General features: G+C 43.4%; 1 protein-coding gene across 6 annotated transcripts in view; it reads right to left on the bottom strand.

Annotated features, from left to right (window-relative positions):
- The window catches only part of LOC110489197 (cationic amino acid transporter 2), an 18,242-nt gene that overhangs the window by 3,767 nt on the left and 1,975 nt on the right, over window positions 1-12,500 (bottom strand). For all 6 annotated transcript variants that reach the window (XM_036943462.1, XM_036943465.1, XM_036943461.1 and 3 more), the window contains 9 exons: window positions 12,422-12,500; window positions 9,606-9,807; window positions 4,796-4,951; window positions 4,246-4,411; window positions 3,854-3,990; window positions 3,307-3,529; window positions 1,516-1,652; window positions 846-948; window positions 615-748 (listed from right to left, as the gene is read on the bottom strand). The exon at window positions 12,422-12,500 is cut by the window's right edge. In XM_036943462.1, the coding sequence (XP_036799357.1) occupies window positions 615-748; window positions 846-948; window positions 1,516-1,652; window positions 3,307-3,529; window positions 3,854-3,990; window positions 4,246-4,411; window positions 4,796-4,951; window positions 9,606-9,807; window positions 12,422-12,500 (1,337 nt within the window). The remainder of the gene's footprint in view (window positions 1-614; window positions 749-845; window positions 949-1,515; window positions 1,653-3,306; window positions 3,530-3,853; window positions 3,991-4,245; window positions 4,412-4,795; window positions 4,952-9,605; window positions 9,808-12,421) is intronic.

Raw genomic sequence — 12,500 nt, 5'->3', positions numbered from 1 at the left:
AGAGAAGAACAACTGAACAGAGAGAGAGAGAGGAAGAGGGTGAGAGAAGAACAACTGAACAGAGAGAGAGAGAGGAAGAGGGTGAGAGAAGAATGACTGAACAGAGAGAGAGAGGAAGAGGGTGAGAGAAGAACAACTGAACAGAGAGAGAGAGGAAGAGGGTGAGAGAAGAACAACTGAACAGAGAGAGAGAGAGGAAGAGGGTGAGAGAAGAACAACTGAACAGAGAGAGAGAGGAAGAGGGTGAGAGAAGAACAACTGAACAGAGAGAGAGAGGAAGAGGGTGAGAGAAGAACAACTGAACAGAGAGAGAGAGAGGAAGAGGGTGAGAGAAGAACAACTGAACAGAGAGAGAGAGGAAGAGGGTGAGAGAAGAACAACTGAACAGAGAGAGAGAGAGGAAGAGGGTGAGAGAAGAACAACTGAACAGAGAGAGAAAGAGGAAGAGGGTGAGAGAAGAATGACTGAAAGAAAGATGGGAATACTTCATAATGTCACACTGCAGATACCCCAGTACCTTTAAAATGTAGACCATCTTTGAATTTGTCATTGTTATAAGTGGAAACTTTAAATACAGGCGTATTGGAGATTTCTTGTCAAACTGTTTTTCGTACCAGACAGTACAGTCAAACCTGTGACTGTTTTCGAGGTGCCCGGTGTTGGGAATGATGGCGGTTTGAGACAACCAAACTTGGTGTTTGATTCAAGGATCTGGAGATCTGAGTCGTCTGATTGGGTCTCTTGGTACCTAGATGTTACAAAGTCAACTTAGTACCGTTTATTTTTGCAAAATCAATACAGAGGACTGCTATTCATCTAAGTTTAGATATTTGGGAAATATTTACCTAAGTATAAGAATGCATATAGCCACAAGTGTGTAGGCAAAGAGTGTCCCAATTGACATCATATCAACCAAAGCTTTCAGGTCAAACACCAGGGCCATTATCGCTGGAAAGGAAAACAAACAAGCATTCAAGTATTTACCGTAGATAAATCATCACACAAAATATATCATAGGCCAAACACAACAATCTCTTTATATCTCTAAAAGATTGAAAGAGAAAGAGAGCGAGAGATCAAAAAATCAAGAGAGAGAGACAGAGAGGGATGGGGTGTTACCTGCTACGACCCCGGAGGAGAGGGTAGAGAGAGAAACAGAGAGGGATGGGGTGTTACCTGCTATGACCCCGGAGGAGAGGGTAGAGAGAGAGATAGAGAGGAATGGGGTGTTACCTGCTATGACCCGGAGGAGAGGGTAGAAAGAGAGATAGAGAGGGATGGGGTGTTACCTGCTACGACCCCGGAGGAGAGGGTAGAGAGAGAGATAGAGAGGGATGGGGTGTTACCTGCTACGACCCCGGAGGATAGGGTAGAGAGAGAGATAGAGAGGGATGGGGTGTTACCTGCTATGACCCGGAGGAGAGGGTAGAAAGAGAGATAGAGAGGGATGGGGTGTTACCTGCTATGACCCGGAGGAGAGGGTAGAAAAAGAGATAGAGAGGAATGGGGTGTTACCTGCTACGACCCCGGAGGAGATGGTAGCGATGACAGGACTTTGTCTGGCGCTGACCTTACTGAGGGGCTTGAAGAGGAGACCGTCTCTGGCCATAGCAAACAGCACGCGGGGCATAGGGAACATGGAACCCAACAGACTGTACAGGAGACAGACAGACACAGAGAGCCATCAGACATGTTACAGTCACAGGTCAAGGAACATGGAACCCACCAGACTGTACAGTCGTGGCCAAAAGTTTTGAGAATGACACAAATATACATTTTCACAAAGTCTGCTGCCTCAGTTTGTATGATGGCAATTTGCATATACTCCAGAATGTTATGAAGAGTGATCAGATGAATTGCAATTAATTGCAAAGTCCCTCTTTGCCATGAACAAATTATATGAATCCCCCAATAACATTTCCACTGCATTTCAGCCCTGCCACAAAAGGACCAGCTGACATCATGTCAGTGACTGTCTCGTTGACACAGGTGTGAGTGTTGATGAGAACAAGGCTGGAGATCACTCTGTCATGCTGATTGAGTTCGAATAACAGACTGGAAACTTCAAAAGGAGGGTGGTGCTTGGACTCATTGTTCTTCCTCTGTCAACCATGGTTACCTGCAAGGAAACACTTGCCGTCAACATTACTTTGCACAAAAGGGGCTTCACAGGCAAGGATATTGCTGCCAGTAAGATTACGCCTAAATCAACCATTTATCGGATCATGAAGAACTTCAAGGAGAGCGGTTCAATTGTTGTGAAGAAGGCTTCAGGGCGCTCAAGAAAGTCCAGCAAGCACCAGATCTGTCTCCTAAAGTTGATTCAGCTGCGAGATCGGGGCACCACCAGTACAGAGCTTGCTCAGGAATGGCAGCAGGCAGGTGTGAGTGCAGCTGCACGCACAGTGAGGCGAACACTTTTGGAGGATGGCCTGGTGTCAAGAAGGGCAGCAAAGAAGCACCTTCTCTCCAGGAAAAACATCAGGGACAGACTGATATTCTGCAAAAGGTACAGGGATTGGATTTTCTCTGATGAACCCCCTTTCAGATTGTTTGGAGCGATGACAAGGTGAGCGCTAGCATCAGTCCTGTTTCATTCCGACAGTAAAGCATCCTGAGACCATTCATGTGTGGAGTTACTTCTCAGCCAAGGGAGTGGGCTCACTCACAATTTTGCCTAAAAACACATCCTCTGAGAGCAACTTTTCCCATCCAGGAACAGTTTGGTGACGAACAATGCCTTTTCCAGCATGATGGAGCACCTTGCCATAAGGCAAAAGTGATAACAAAGTGGCTCGGGGAACAAAACATCGATATTTTGGGTACATGGTCAGGAAACTCCCCAGACCTTAATCCCATTGAGAACTTGTGGTCAATCCTCAAGAGGCGGGTGGACAAACAAAAACCCACAAATTCTGACAAACTCCAAGCATTGATTATGCAAGAATGGGCTGCCATCAGTCAGGATGTGGCCCAGAAGTTAATTGACAGCATGCCAGGGAGGATTGCAGAGGTCTTGAAAAAGAAGGGTCAACACTGCAAATATTGACTCTTTGCATCAACTTCATGTAATTGTCAATAAAAGCCTTTGACACTTATGAAATGCTTGTAATTATACTTCAGAATTACATAGTAACATCTTAGTAACAGACAGACAGACAGACAGACAGACAGACAGACAGACAGACAGACAGACAGACAGACAGACAGACAGACAGACAGACAGAGACAAACCGGCCAACTGACTAACTGTAATGACGCCTGGTGACATCATCGACCAGGGGCTTCCCGCGTTCTCCTACCTACCTGGTGGAGAGGGCGCAGAGTGAACCGACAGCCACCACATACTTGGCGGGCCCCCAGCCGATGTACATGAAGGCCACGGGCAGCGGGCTGTTAACATTCAGCAGGTAGTAGGGCATCATCAGAGTGAGTGCCGCCGACACGGCGAAGTAGGCCAGGAAACAAATGAGGAGAGACGCCACGATGCCCAGCGGGATGGACTTCTGAGGGTTCTTTACCTCCTCACCTGGAGAGAGACAATGAATGAATGAATTCATTCATTCATTAATGAAGATTTGTCAATACAATCAAGCCATCAGTCGATTGCCAATCAGTTGATCAATCAATCAGCCAATACCGGTCAATTAAGCAAGCAAGGTTTAATCATGTAGAATATTGACTGTTACAGAATGCCTAAGCATTCTGAGTAGAGTAGACATTACCAAAGATACACTATGGACGAAGCTTGGAGAAGCTCCTGGCTTTATCAGTGTTTCTGTAGGATGTAAATGTTTCTGACGTACTGTATATAGGTTAATGTGTCTGCGCATGTTTAAAGATCAAAGCTTACTTGTTGTGGCGATGCAGTCGAAGCCTACGAAGGCGTAGAAACAGGTAGCGGCTCCAGAGATTGTCCCGTCGAAACCGTACGGGAAGAACCCTCCAGACCCATACACACTGGTCACGTTGACTGTAGACGTTAGGTTCCTGGAGAAGACCATGTACATACATATGGTTGCAGAATAGTACCTTTCCAATCTTCTCTGGTTTTCCATAAATCTTGGTTGAAGGATTCACGCTAATATTTCCTGGTAATACCATGGCTATAACATCCTCACACACATGTGCCTGTATAGACATGTGTTCAACATCCACTGCAGTTGCTAGCAAGTTTGTTATGATGAAGGATATCTCACGTATTGTACTCAAACGTTTGTATTGTAATCAAACAAGGTTGCATACTGTAATTCTGCTGTAGCGTTGATGAGCTCCTCCTGACTGATCTGCCAGTTACGGATGTCTCCCTTGACGAAGCCCGCCACAATGACAAACAGAAGTACCAGGATGTTGACGGCCGTGAAGATCTTGTTGACTATTGCCGATTCCTGGACGCCGAAGGCCAGCAGACCTTCACAGGATGGAAACACATGGAACATGTGATCATCATCGTCACCATCACCATCACCATCATCATCACCACCACCATCATCATCATCATCATCATCATCATCACCATCATCAGCAGCAGCAGCAGCAGCATCATCATCACCATCATCATCATCACCATCATCATCAACATCATCATCATCACCACCATCATCATCACCACCATCATCACCATCATCACCATCATCACCACCATCGTCACCATCATCATCACCATCATCACCATCATCATCATCATCATCATCATCATCATCATCGTCATCATCACCAGTACCCGACAGTTTTAATGTCTCTATGTGGTTAAACAAACCAATGATCAATCAATCAATCATCAGATTCAGTTTACCTGCCAGGAGCATAATGAGTCCAGCAGCAAAGAAGTCTGGGTATTCTGCGAGGCCCGGGAGGTTCATGTTTACGTTTTCTTTGAAGAAGTTCCCCATGGCGTTGCCGATGAGGTCATCAAAGGTTCCGCTCCAAGCCCTCGCCACGCTGGACGTCCCTGACAGGATGATGATGAGAGGAGATTAGCCAATATGACAATGATCAACCAATCAACCCTTTAGACTAGTGGGAATTAAGCCTTTTATGGATAGGGCTACGTGTAAATGTTTCTTACAGAAGTAATGTAAAAAGCACATGTGTAACCATGGTAGCAATTGAAAGGGAACAGTTTAGAGATAAATGGGACAAGTACTAGATCAAAAGGTGAAAGGACACTAAGGTTCACCTGACGCTAGACTGAATCCAAACATTTCCCTGTTGATTTGACGTGTATTTCACATGTACTGTACTTTATGAAAATACTCTGGATTCATTCAGTAACCTGACTATTCCTGGTAAATGTGGGGTGTGGGTGCAACATAAGACAAAACAAGGGTTTGAGTGAGAGGACTAACCGGAGTCTTCAAGTGGACACACACACCTCTCCAAAGTGTACACAGTTTGCTATTTTAATTCACTTTTTATGACTCAAAGAACAGTCTTCAACTATGAGGTGTTTTAAAGAGCTCCCCTAGTGGTGGCTTTGAGGAACTACAGCAAGCAGTCCATTATAAATCATAATCTGGGTAAGGTGGGCATGATTTTGAAGCTTGTTCATGTTCAACATGAGATAAGTTATAACATAAGATCTAACACAAGGGCCAATTCAGAGAAACAGATGGAGATTTTTTTGCTGAGCATTGCCAGGAGTCATGATGGCCCTTCGTGTGTGTGTGTTACGCTGCCAATTATCTTCACGATAGACAAAACAGAGGCTCACTCTGTTCAGAACAACCCAGGGTATTTGACACCATCTCATCTCGTAACTCTTGTACATTAAACATCAAATCAAATCAAAAATCGAATCTAATTTTATTGGTCACATACACATGGTTAGCAGATGTCATTGTGAGTGTAGCGAAATGCTTGTGCTTCTAGTTCCGACAGTGCAGCAATATCTAACAAGTAATCTAACAATTCCACAACAACTACCTAGTACACACACATCTAAGTAAAGAAAGGGAATAAGAATATATACATATAAATATATGGATGAGCGATGACCGAGCGGCATAGGCAAGATGCATTAGATGGTATAAAATACAGTATATACATATGGTATGAGTGATGCAAGACCATAGTGATCATTAACGTTGAGAAGATGAGAAGATAACTCTTAAGAGGAGAGAGTTCATTATGAATCATCATTTTACTGTGTTGTGTCATATCGTACATACAGAGAGCGCCCTCGAGGGCAGATATGAATGTGATTAACTAAGTTAGGCAAGAAATGTGATTGGTTAAGCTTAGGAAAATATATATATATTTTTACCTTTATTTAACTAGGCAAGTCAGCTAAGAACAACATCTTATTTTCAATGACAGCCTAGGAACAGTGGGGTAACTTCAATTCTGTGAGTAGGGCTAGACTATTAACTATAGTTTATTTTTATGGGTGAGTATTGCCCAGGAAGCGTTAACTTAACTGCCGTGGAATTGCTTTTGAGAGCACGGTAGCACCTCCTGGTTGAAACTGCTGTTCAAACTGTGTTCTCTCTCTCTCTCTCTCTCTCTCTCTCTCTCTCTCTCTCTCTCTCTCTCTCTCTCTCTCTCTCTCTCTCTCTCTCTCTCTCTCTCTCTCTCTCTCTCTCTCTCTCTCTCTCTCTCTCTCTCTCTCTCTCTCTCTCTCTCTCTCGCTCTCAATTCAAATTCAATTTAAGGGCTTTATTGTCATGGGAAGTATGTTTACATTGTCAAAGCAAGTGAAAGAGATAATAATGAAAAGTGATACTCAACAATAAAAAAAAGATTAAAGACATTTCAAATGTCATATTATGTCGATTTACAGTGTTTTAACGATGTGCAAATAGTTAAAGTACAAAAGGGAAAATAAATAAACATAAATATGGGTTGTATTTACAATGGTGTTTGTTCTTCACTGGTTGCCCTTTTTCTCGTGGCAACAGGTCACAAATCTTGCTGCTGTGATGGCACACTGTGGTATTTCCCCCAGTAGATATGGGAGTTTATCAAAATTGGGTTTGTTTTTGAATTCTTTGTGGGTCTGTGTAATCTGAGGGAAATATGATTATACATTGGGCAGGAGGTTAGGAAGTGCAGCTCAGTTTCCACCTCATTTTCTGGGCAGTGTGCAAATAGCCAGTCTTCTCTTGAGAGCCAGGTCTGCCTTCGGCGGCCTTTCTGCATAGCAAGGCTATGCTCACTGAGTCTGTACATAGTGAAGTCTGTTGGGTCAGTCACAGTGGTCAGGTATTCACTGTGTACTCTCTGTTTAGGGTCAGTCACAGTGGTCAGGTATTCACTGTGTACTCTCTGTTTAGGGTCAGTCACAGTGGTCAGATATCCACTGTGTACTCTCTGTTTAGGGTCAGTCACAGTGGTCAGGTATTCACAGTGTACTCTCTGTTTAGGGTCAGTCACAGTGGTCAGGTATTCACTGTGTACTCTCTGTTTAGGGTCAGTCACAGTGGTCAGGTATCCACTGTGTACTCTCTGCTTAGGGTCAGTCACAGTGGTCAGGTATTCACTGTGTACTCTCTGTTTAGGGTCAGTCACAGTGGTCAGGTATTCACTGTGTACTCTCTGTTTAGGGTCAGTCACAGTGGTCAGGTATCCACTGTGTACTCTCTGTTTAGGGTCAGTCACAGTGGTCAGGTATTCACTGTGTACTCTCTGTTTAGGGTCAGTCACAGTGGTCAGGTATTCTGCCACTGTGTACTCTCTATTTAGGGTCAGTCATAGTGGTCAGGTATTCTGCCACTGTGTACTCTCTGTTTAGGGCCAACTATCATTATAGTTAGCTCAGTTTTTTTTTGTTAATTCTTTCCAATGTGTCAAGTAATAATCTTTTTGTTTTCTCATGATTTGGTTGGGTCTAATTGTGTTGCTGCCTGGTACTCTGTGGGGTCTGTTTGTATTTGTGAACATAGCCCCAGGACCAGCTTGCTTAGGGGACTCTTCTCCAGGTTAATCTCTCTGTAGGTGATGGCTTTGTTATATAAGGTTTGGGAATTACTTCCTTTTAGGTGGTTGTAGAATTTAACGGCTGTTTTCTGGATTTTGATAACTAGCGCGTATCGGCCAAATTCTGCTCTGCATGCGTTATTTGGGGTTGTACACTTGAGGATATTTTTGCAGAATTCTCTCTCTCTCCCTCTCTCTCTCTCTGCCTCTCTCTCTCTCTCTCTCGGCTTCTCTGTGTAATCTGAGGGAAATATGTGTCTCTAATATGGTCATACATTTGGCAGGCGGTTAGGAAGTGCAGCTCCGTTTCCACCTCATTTTCTGGGCAGTGTGCACATAGCCAGTCTTCTCTTGAGAGAAGTATATATATATATGCTGTCTATAGCTCTGGACTGGAGCCAATAAATGGATGATGGTGAATCACTGTTTTACTGCAGGGGGTTAAAGTCAGAGATGAAAGGTTAAAGGAAGACATTGGATTCTTGTTCTTCTTGATTCTTGATTTATGGTTGATCATTTATGGTTCTCAGTGTTTCCAGGCACTGAGCCAAAGTGTTTATCGTCACACCAGGGAGCCGATGTTATACTAACACCATTATAAGCACGCCTCAATAAAGATATACACTCACAGCCTAAATTCTTCGGTGTTCTACAAGGTGTCGGAAATGTTCCACAGGGATGTTGGTCCATGCTGACGTGATGGCATCACGCAGCTGCTGCTGATTGGACGGTGGAATATTCATGCTGCGAACAGCCCGTTCCGTCTCATCCTAAGGATGTTCTATTTGGGTTGAGGTCTGTGGACTGACCAGGTCTGTGGACTGACCAGGTCTGTGGACTGACCAGGTCTGGGGACTGACCAGGTCTGGCGACTGACCAGGTCTGGGGACTGACCAGGTCTGGCGACTGACCAGGTCTAGCGACTGACCAGGTCTGGGGACTGACCAGGTCTGGGGACTGACCAGGTCTGGCGACTGACCAGGTCTGGGGACTGACCAGGTCTCGGGACCGACCAGGTCTGGGGACTGACCAGGCCACTCAAGTAAACTAAACTCACTGTCATATTCCAGGCAATGTTTTTCCACTCCTCAACAGTCCAGTGTTGGTGATGGCGTTGCCCACTGGAGCCGGTTCTTCTGGTTTTCAGCTGATAGGTGTGGAACCCGGCAGTAGCCCATCGTGACAAGAATCGACGAGTTGTGCGTTCTGAGATGTTGTTCTGCCCACCACTGTTGTACTGGGCCGTTATCTGTCTGTTCGTGTTCCGCCTGCTAGCTTGCATGGTCCTTGCCATTCTCCTTCAATCTTTCATCAACGATTTGTTTCCGCCCCCACAGGACGGCCGCTGACTGGATGTTTGTTGTTTGTCGTACCGTTCTCGGTAATAAACATTTTTTTGAGATACTGGATACTGTGACACAGACGATCATACCACGCTCAAAGGCGCGTAGGTCATTCCTGTTGTCCATTCTAAAGTTCATTCGAACAGTAACTGAATGCCTCGATGCCTGTCTGCCTGCTTTATATAGAAAGCCACGGCCACGTGACTCACTTGCTGTAGGAGCGATCCATTTTTGTGAACGGGGGTGGTGTACCTAATAAACTGGCCTGGTGAGTGTAGATCAGATAGGAACTAGAAGGAAGAATCAGCCTGAACTAGAAGGAAGTAATATATTGTTGTATCTTACCAATGACGTAGGACAGCAACAGATTCCACCCGGTAATAAACGCCAGTAGCTCTCCCACCGTCACATAGCTGTACAGATACGCAGACCCCGTTTTGGGGACGCGGGCCCCGAACTCAGCGTAGCACAAGCCGGCAAAGACAGAGGCCACGGCAGCGATGAAGAAGGATATGATGATGCTGGGACCTGACGACGTCCTAGCAACCTGATAAACATGACAATCAATCAATAACATTGATTTTATAAAGCTCTTTTTCTAGATAGGTTTCTAGATACCCGGCCAAAACCCCAAACAGCTATCAATGCCGAAGCAGAAGCCCATTGGCCAGGGGAAAACTCCCTGAGAAGGAAGCAACCTAAGAAGAAACCTAGAGAGAAACAAACATTTCGGAGTCATCTGAAAATCATGATAGCAAATCATACATTACATTTGTATAGTGACTTTCATTAGATGAGATAGATAGATAGAAATACATCATCTTAAGGAAATTCAAAGTGGATCAGGAGAATTTTAAAGGAGAATTTTAACTTTTTATAAGCAATCTAAAAATAAAAAATATGTAAATGGCATGTTTTCGAAAGGTCCAGACACTGTTTTTTATTCTTACAATTTCACTTTTTAAATTTTTTTTTTTTTTAACTGCAATTAACTTCCTCATCCCCATTGTGCATTGTATTCCATTGTGTGCAACTCAAGCTGTTTTCCCTATCCAGCTGTTCCATTCTCCGTGTAGACTGCTGCTAGAATGGACGGAGACATATCGCTCGAATCGCAACGTAACGTTGCGGATAAAGTTCGGAATGACACACTTTCGTGTGTACAACATCTAAAGACCTGTATCACTCTACCGAGACCGTTTCCGTTTCTAAAATGACATATTTGGTTGTTTTTGTTCATGTTTTTTTCAGAGCACCCAAACAGCACATCAACAGTGAGCAAGTGAATCGCTGGTTGCGGTAAGTTTCTCAAAAACAAGTGAAGTTGCACCCTTTGTGTAACATTCCATTTACATCAAAATAGAGACTTGGCTGTAAAAAAAACTAAATTATCCTTTAAGTGTTGAAGGGTGTTAAGTTAATGTGCAAAAGGTGTGCAGGCGACTAAACTAAAATGTTCTTAACGATTGTTTATTTTGTGAGAAGAAGAAAAAGCAATGTCAATGTCAATTGCCAATGTCTTCCTCATTTACCATCAGAGCATCCCCCCTCCTTGCTTTAGGTCAACGTATCGTTCCTGTCAAGAGTCGTTCCTGTCAGTCCTGTGCTGTTGAACCTGCATCAAGGTTAATCCCAAACCGAACCTTCCTGGATATGTTTATTCATTAAAAGTGGAACTCCAGTCTCCTTTTCACCTCATTTAACACCTGATTTACTGAACAAAAGTCACATCTCGATAGGTGGTCCAGGTATCCTCATGACATGGCACAAGAGGGGGGGGGGCTTAGCAAGAAGAGAGGCCGATGACATCAGAGGGAACCAATGTTTCTACCCTTAAGGTTACTTACTGTATTTGTACGTGTTGTTTTTCAACAGGAAATGTTCAAAAAATAGTTGGAGTGTGTCTTAACATATATTATTCAACCATTATTTTCTCAGATCGGTGTCACCCCCCCCCCCCCCCCCCCCCCCCCCCAGGGGTCAAACCTGAGATGGATCGATATCTAAATATTTTTAATTATACATGAATCTACACATCTGCCAAATGAGGTGCTTTTATCACAGACTGAACCATTACTATGTTTTGCCACCCCACTATAGTGTTAAAGTGTTACGTTGAAGTGTTACGTTGAATTGTTACGTTAAATTGTTACGTTGAAGTGTTACGCTAAATTGTTACGTTGAAGTCTTACGTTAAATTGTTACGTTGAAGTGTTACGTTAAATTGTTACGTTAAATTGTTACGCTGAAGTGTTAAGTTGAATTGTTATGTTAAATTGTTACGTTGAAGTGTTACGTTGAATTGTTACGTTGAAGTGTTACGTTGAAGTGTTACGTTGAAGTGTTACGTTAAATTGTTACGTTGAAGTGTTACCTTGAAGTGTTACGTTGAAGTGTTAAGTTGAATTGTTACGTTGAAGTGTTACGTTAAATTGTTACGTTGAAGTGTTACCTTGAAGTGTTACGTTGAAGTGTTACGTTGAATTGTTACCTTGAAGTGTTACGTTGAAGTGTTACGTTGAAGTGTTAAGTTGAATTGTTAGCTTGAAGTGTTACGTTGAAGTGTTACGTTGAAGTGTTAAGTTGAATTGTTAGCTTGAAGTGTTACGTTGAAGTGTTACGTTCGTTGAAGTGATACGTTGAATTGTTATGTTAAATTGTTACGTTGAAGTGTTACGTTAAATTGTTACGTTGAAGTGTTACGTTGAATTGTTACGTTAAATTGTTACGTTAAATTGTTACGTTGAAGTGTTATGTTAAATTGTTACGTTAAATTGTTACGTTAAATTGTTACGCTGAAGTGTTACGTTGAAGTGTTACGTTGAAGTTTTACGTTAAATTGTTACGTTAAATTGTTACGTTAAATTGTTACGCTGAAGTGTTACGTTGAAGTGTTACGTTGAAGTGTTACGTTGAAGTGTGATGTTGAAGTGTTACGTTGAAGTGTGATGTTGAAGTGTTACGTTGAAGTGTGATGTATGGTTAAGTGTTAAAGTGTTAAAAATGTTAAAAGGTAAAAAGGTGAAGAAAAGATAGAGGATAAGTGCAACTATCAGATATGTATCCATACATCTCCCCAGCTCCCAAGGTAGTCCCTACCCGTAGGGCAACCAACTCAACAGTGTTAAGTTAAAAGAACTAAGAAGAAGTTGTATCCTTACCTCCCCAGAGAGAACGTATACCCCTGCCCCCAGGGTACTCCCCACCCCTAGGGCCACCAGGTCCAGGGTGGTCAGACAG

Source organism: Oncorhynchus mykiss, chromosome 14 (assembly GCF_013265735.2).
Source record: "Oncorhynchus mykiss isolate Arlee chromosome 14, USDA_OmykA_1.1, whole genome shotgun sequence".
NCBI classification, from domain to species: domain Eukaryota; kingdom Metazoa; phylum Chordata; class Actinopteri; order Salmoniformes; family Salmonidae; genus Oncorhynchus; species Oncorhynchus mykiss.
This window is presented reverse-complemented; position numbering and strand designations above follow the sequence as displayed.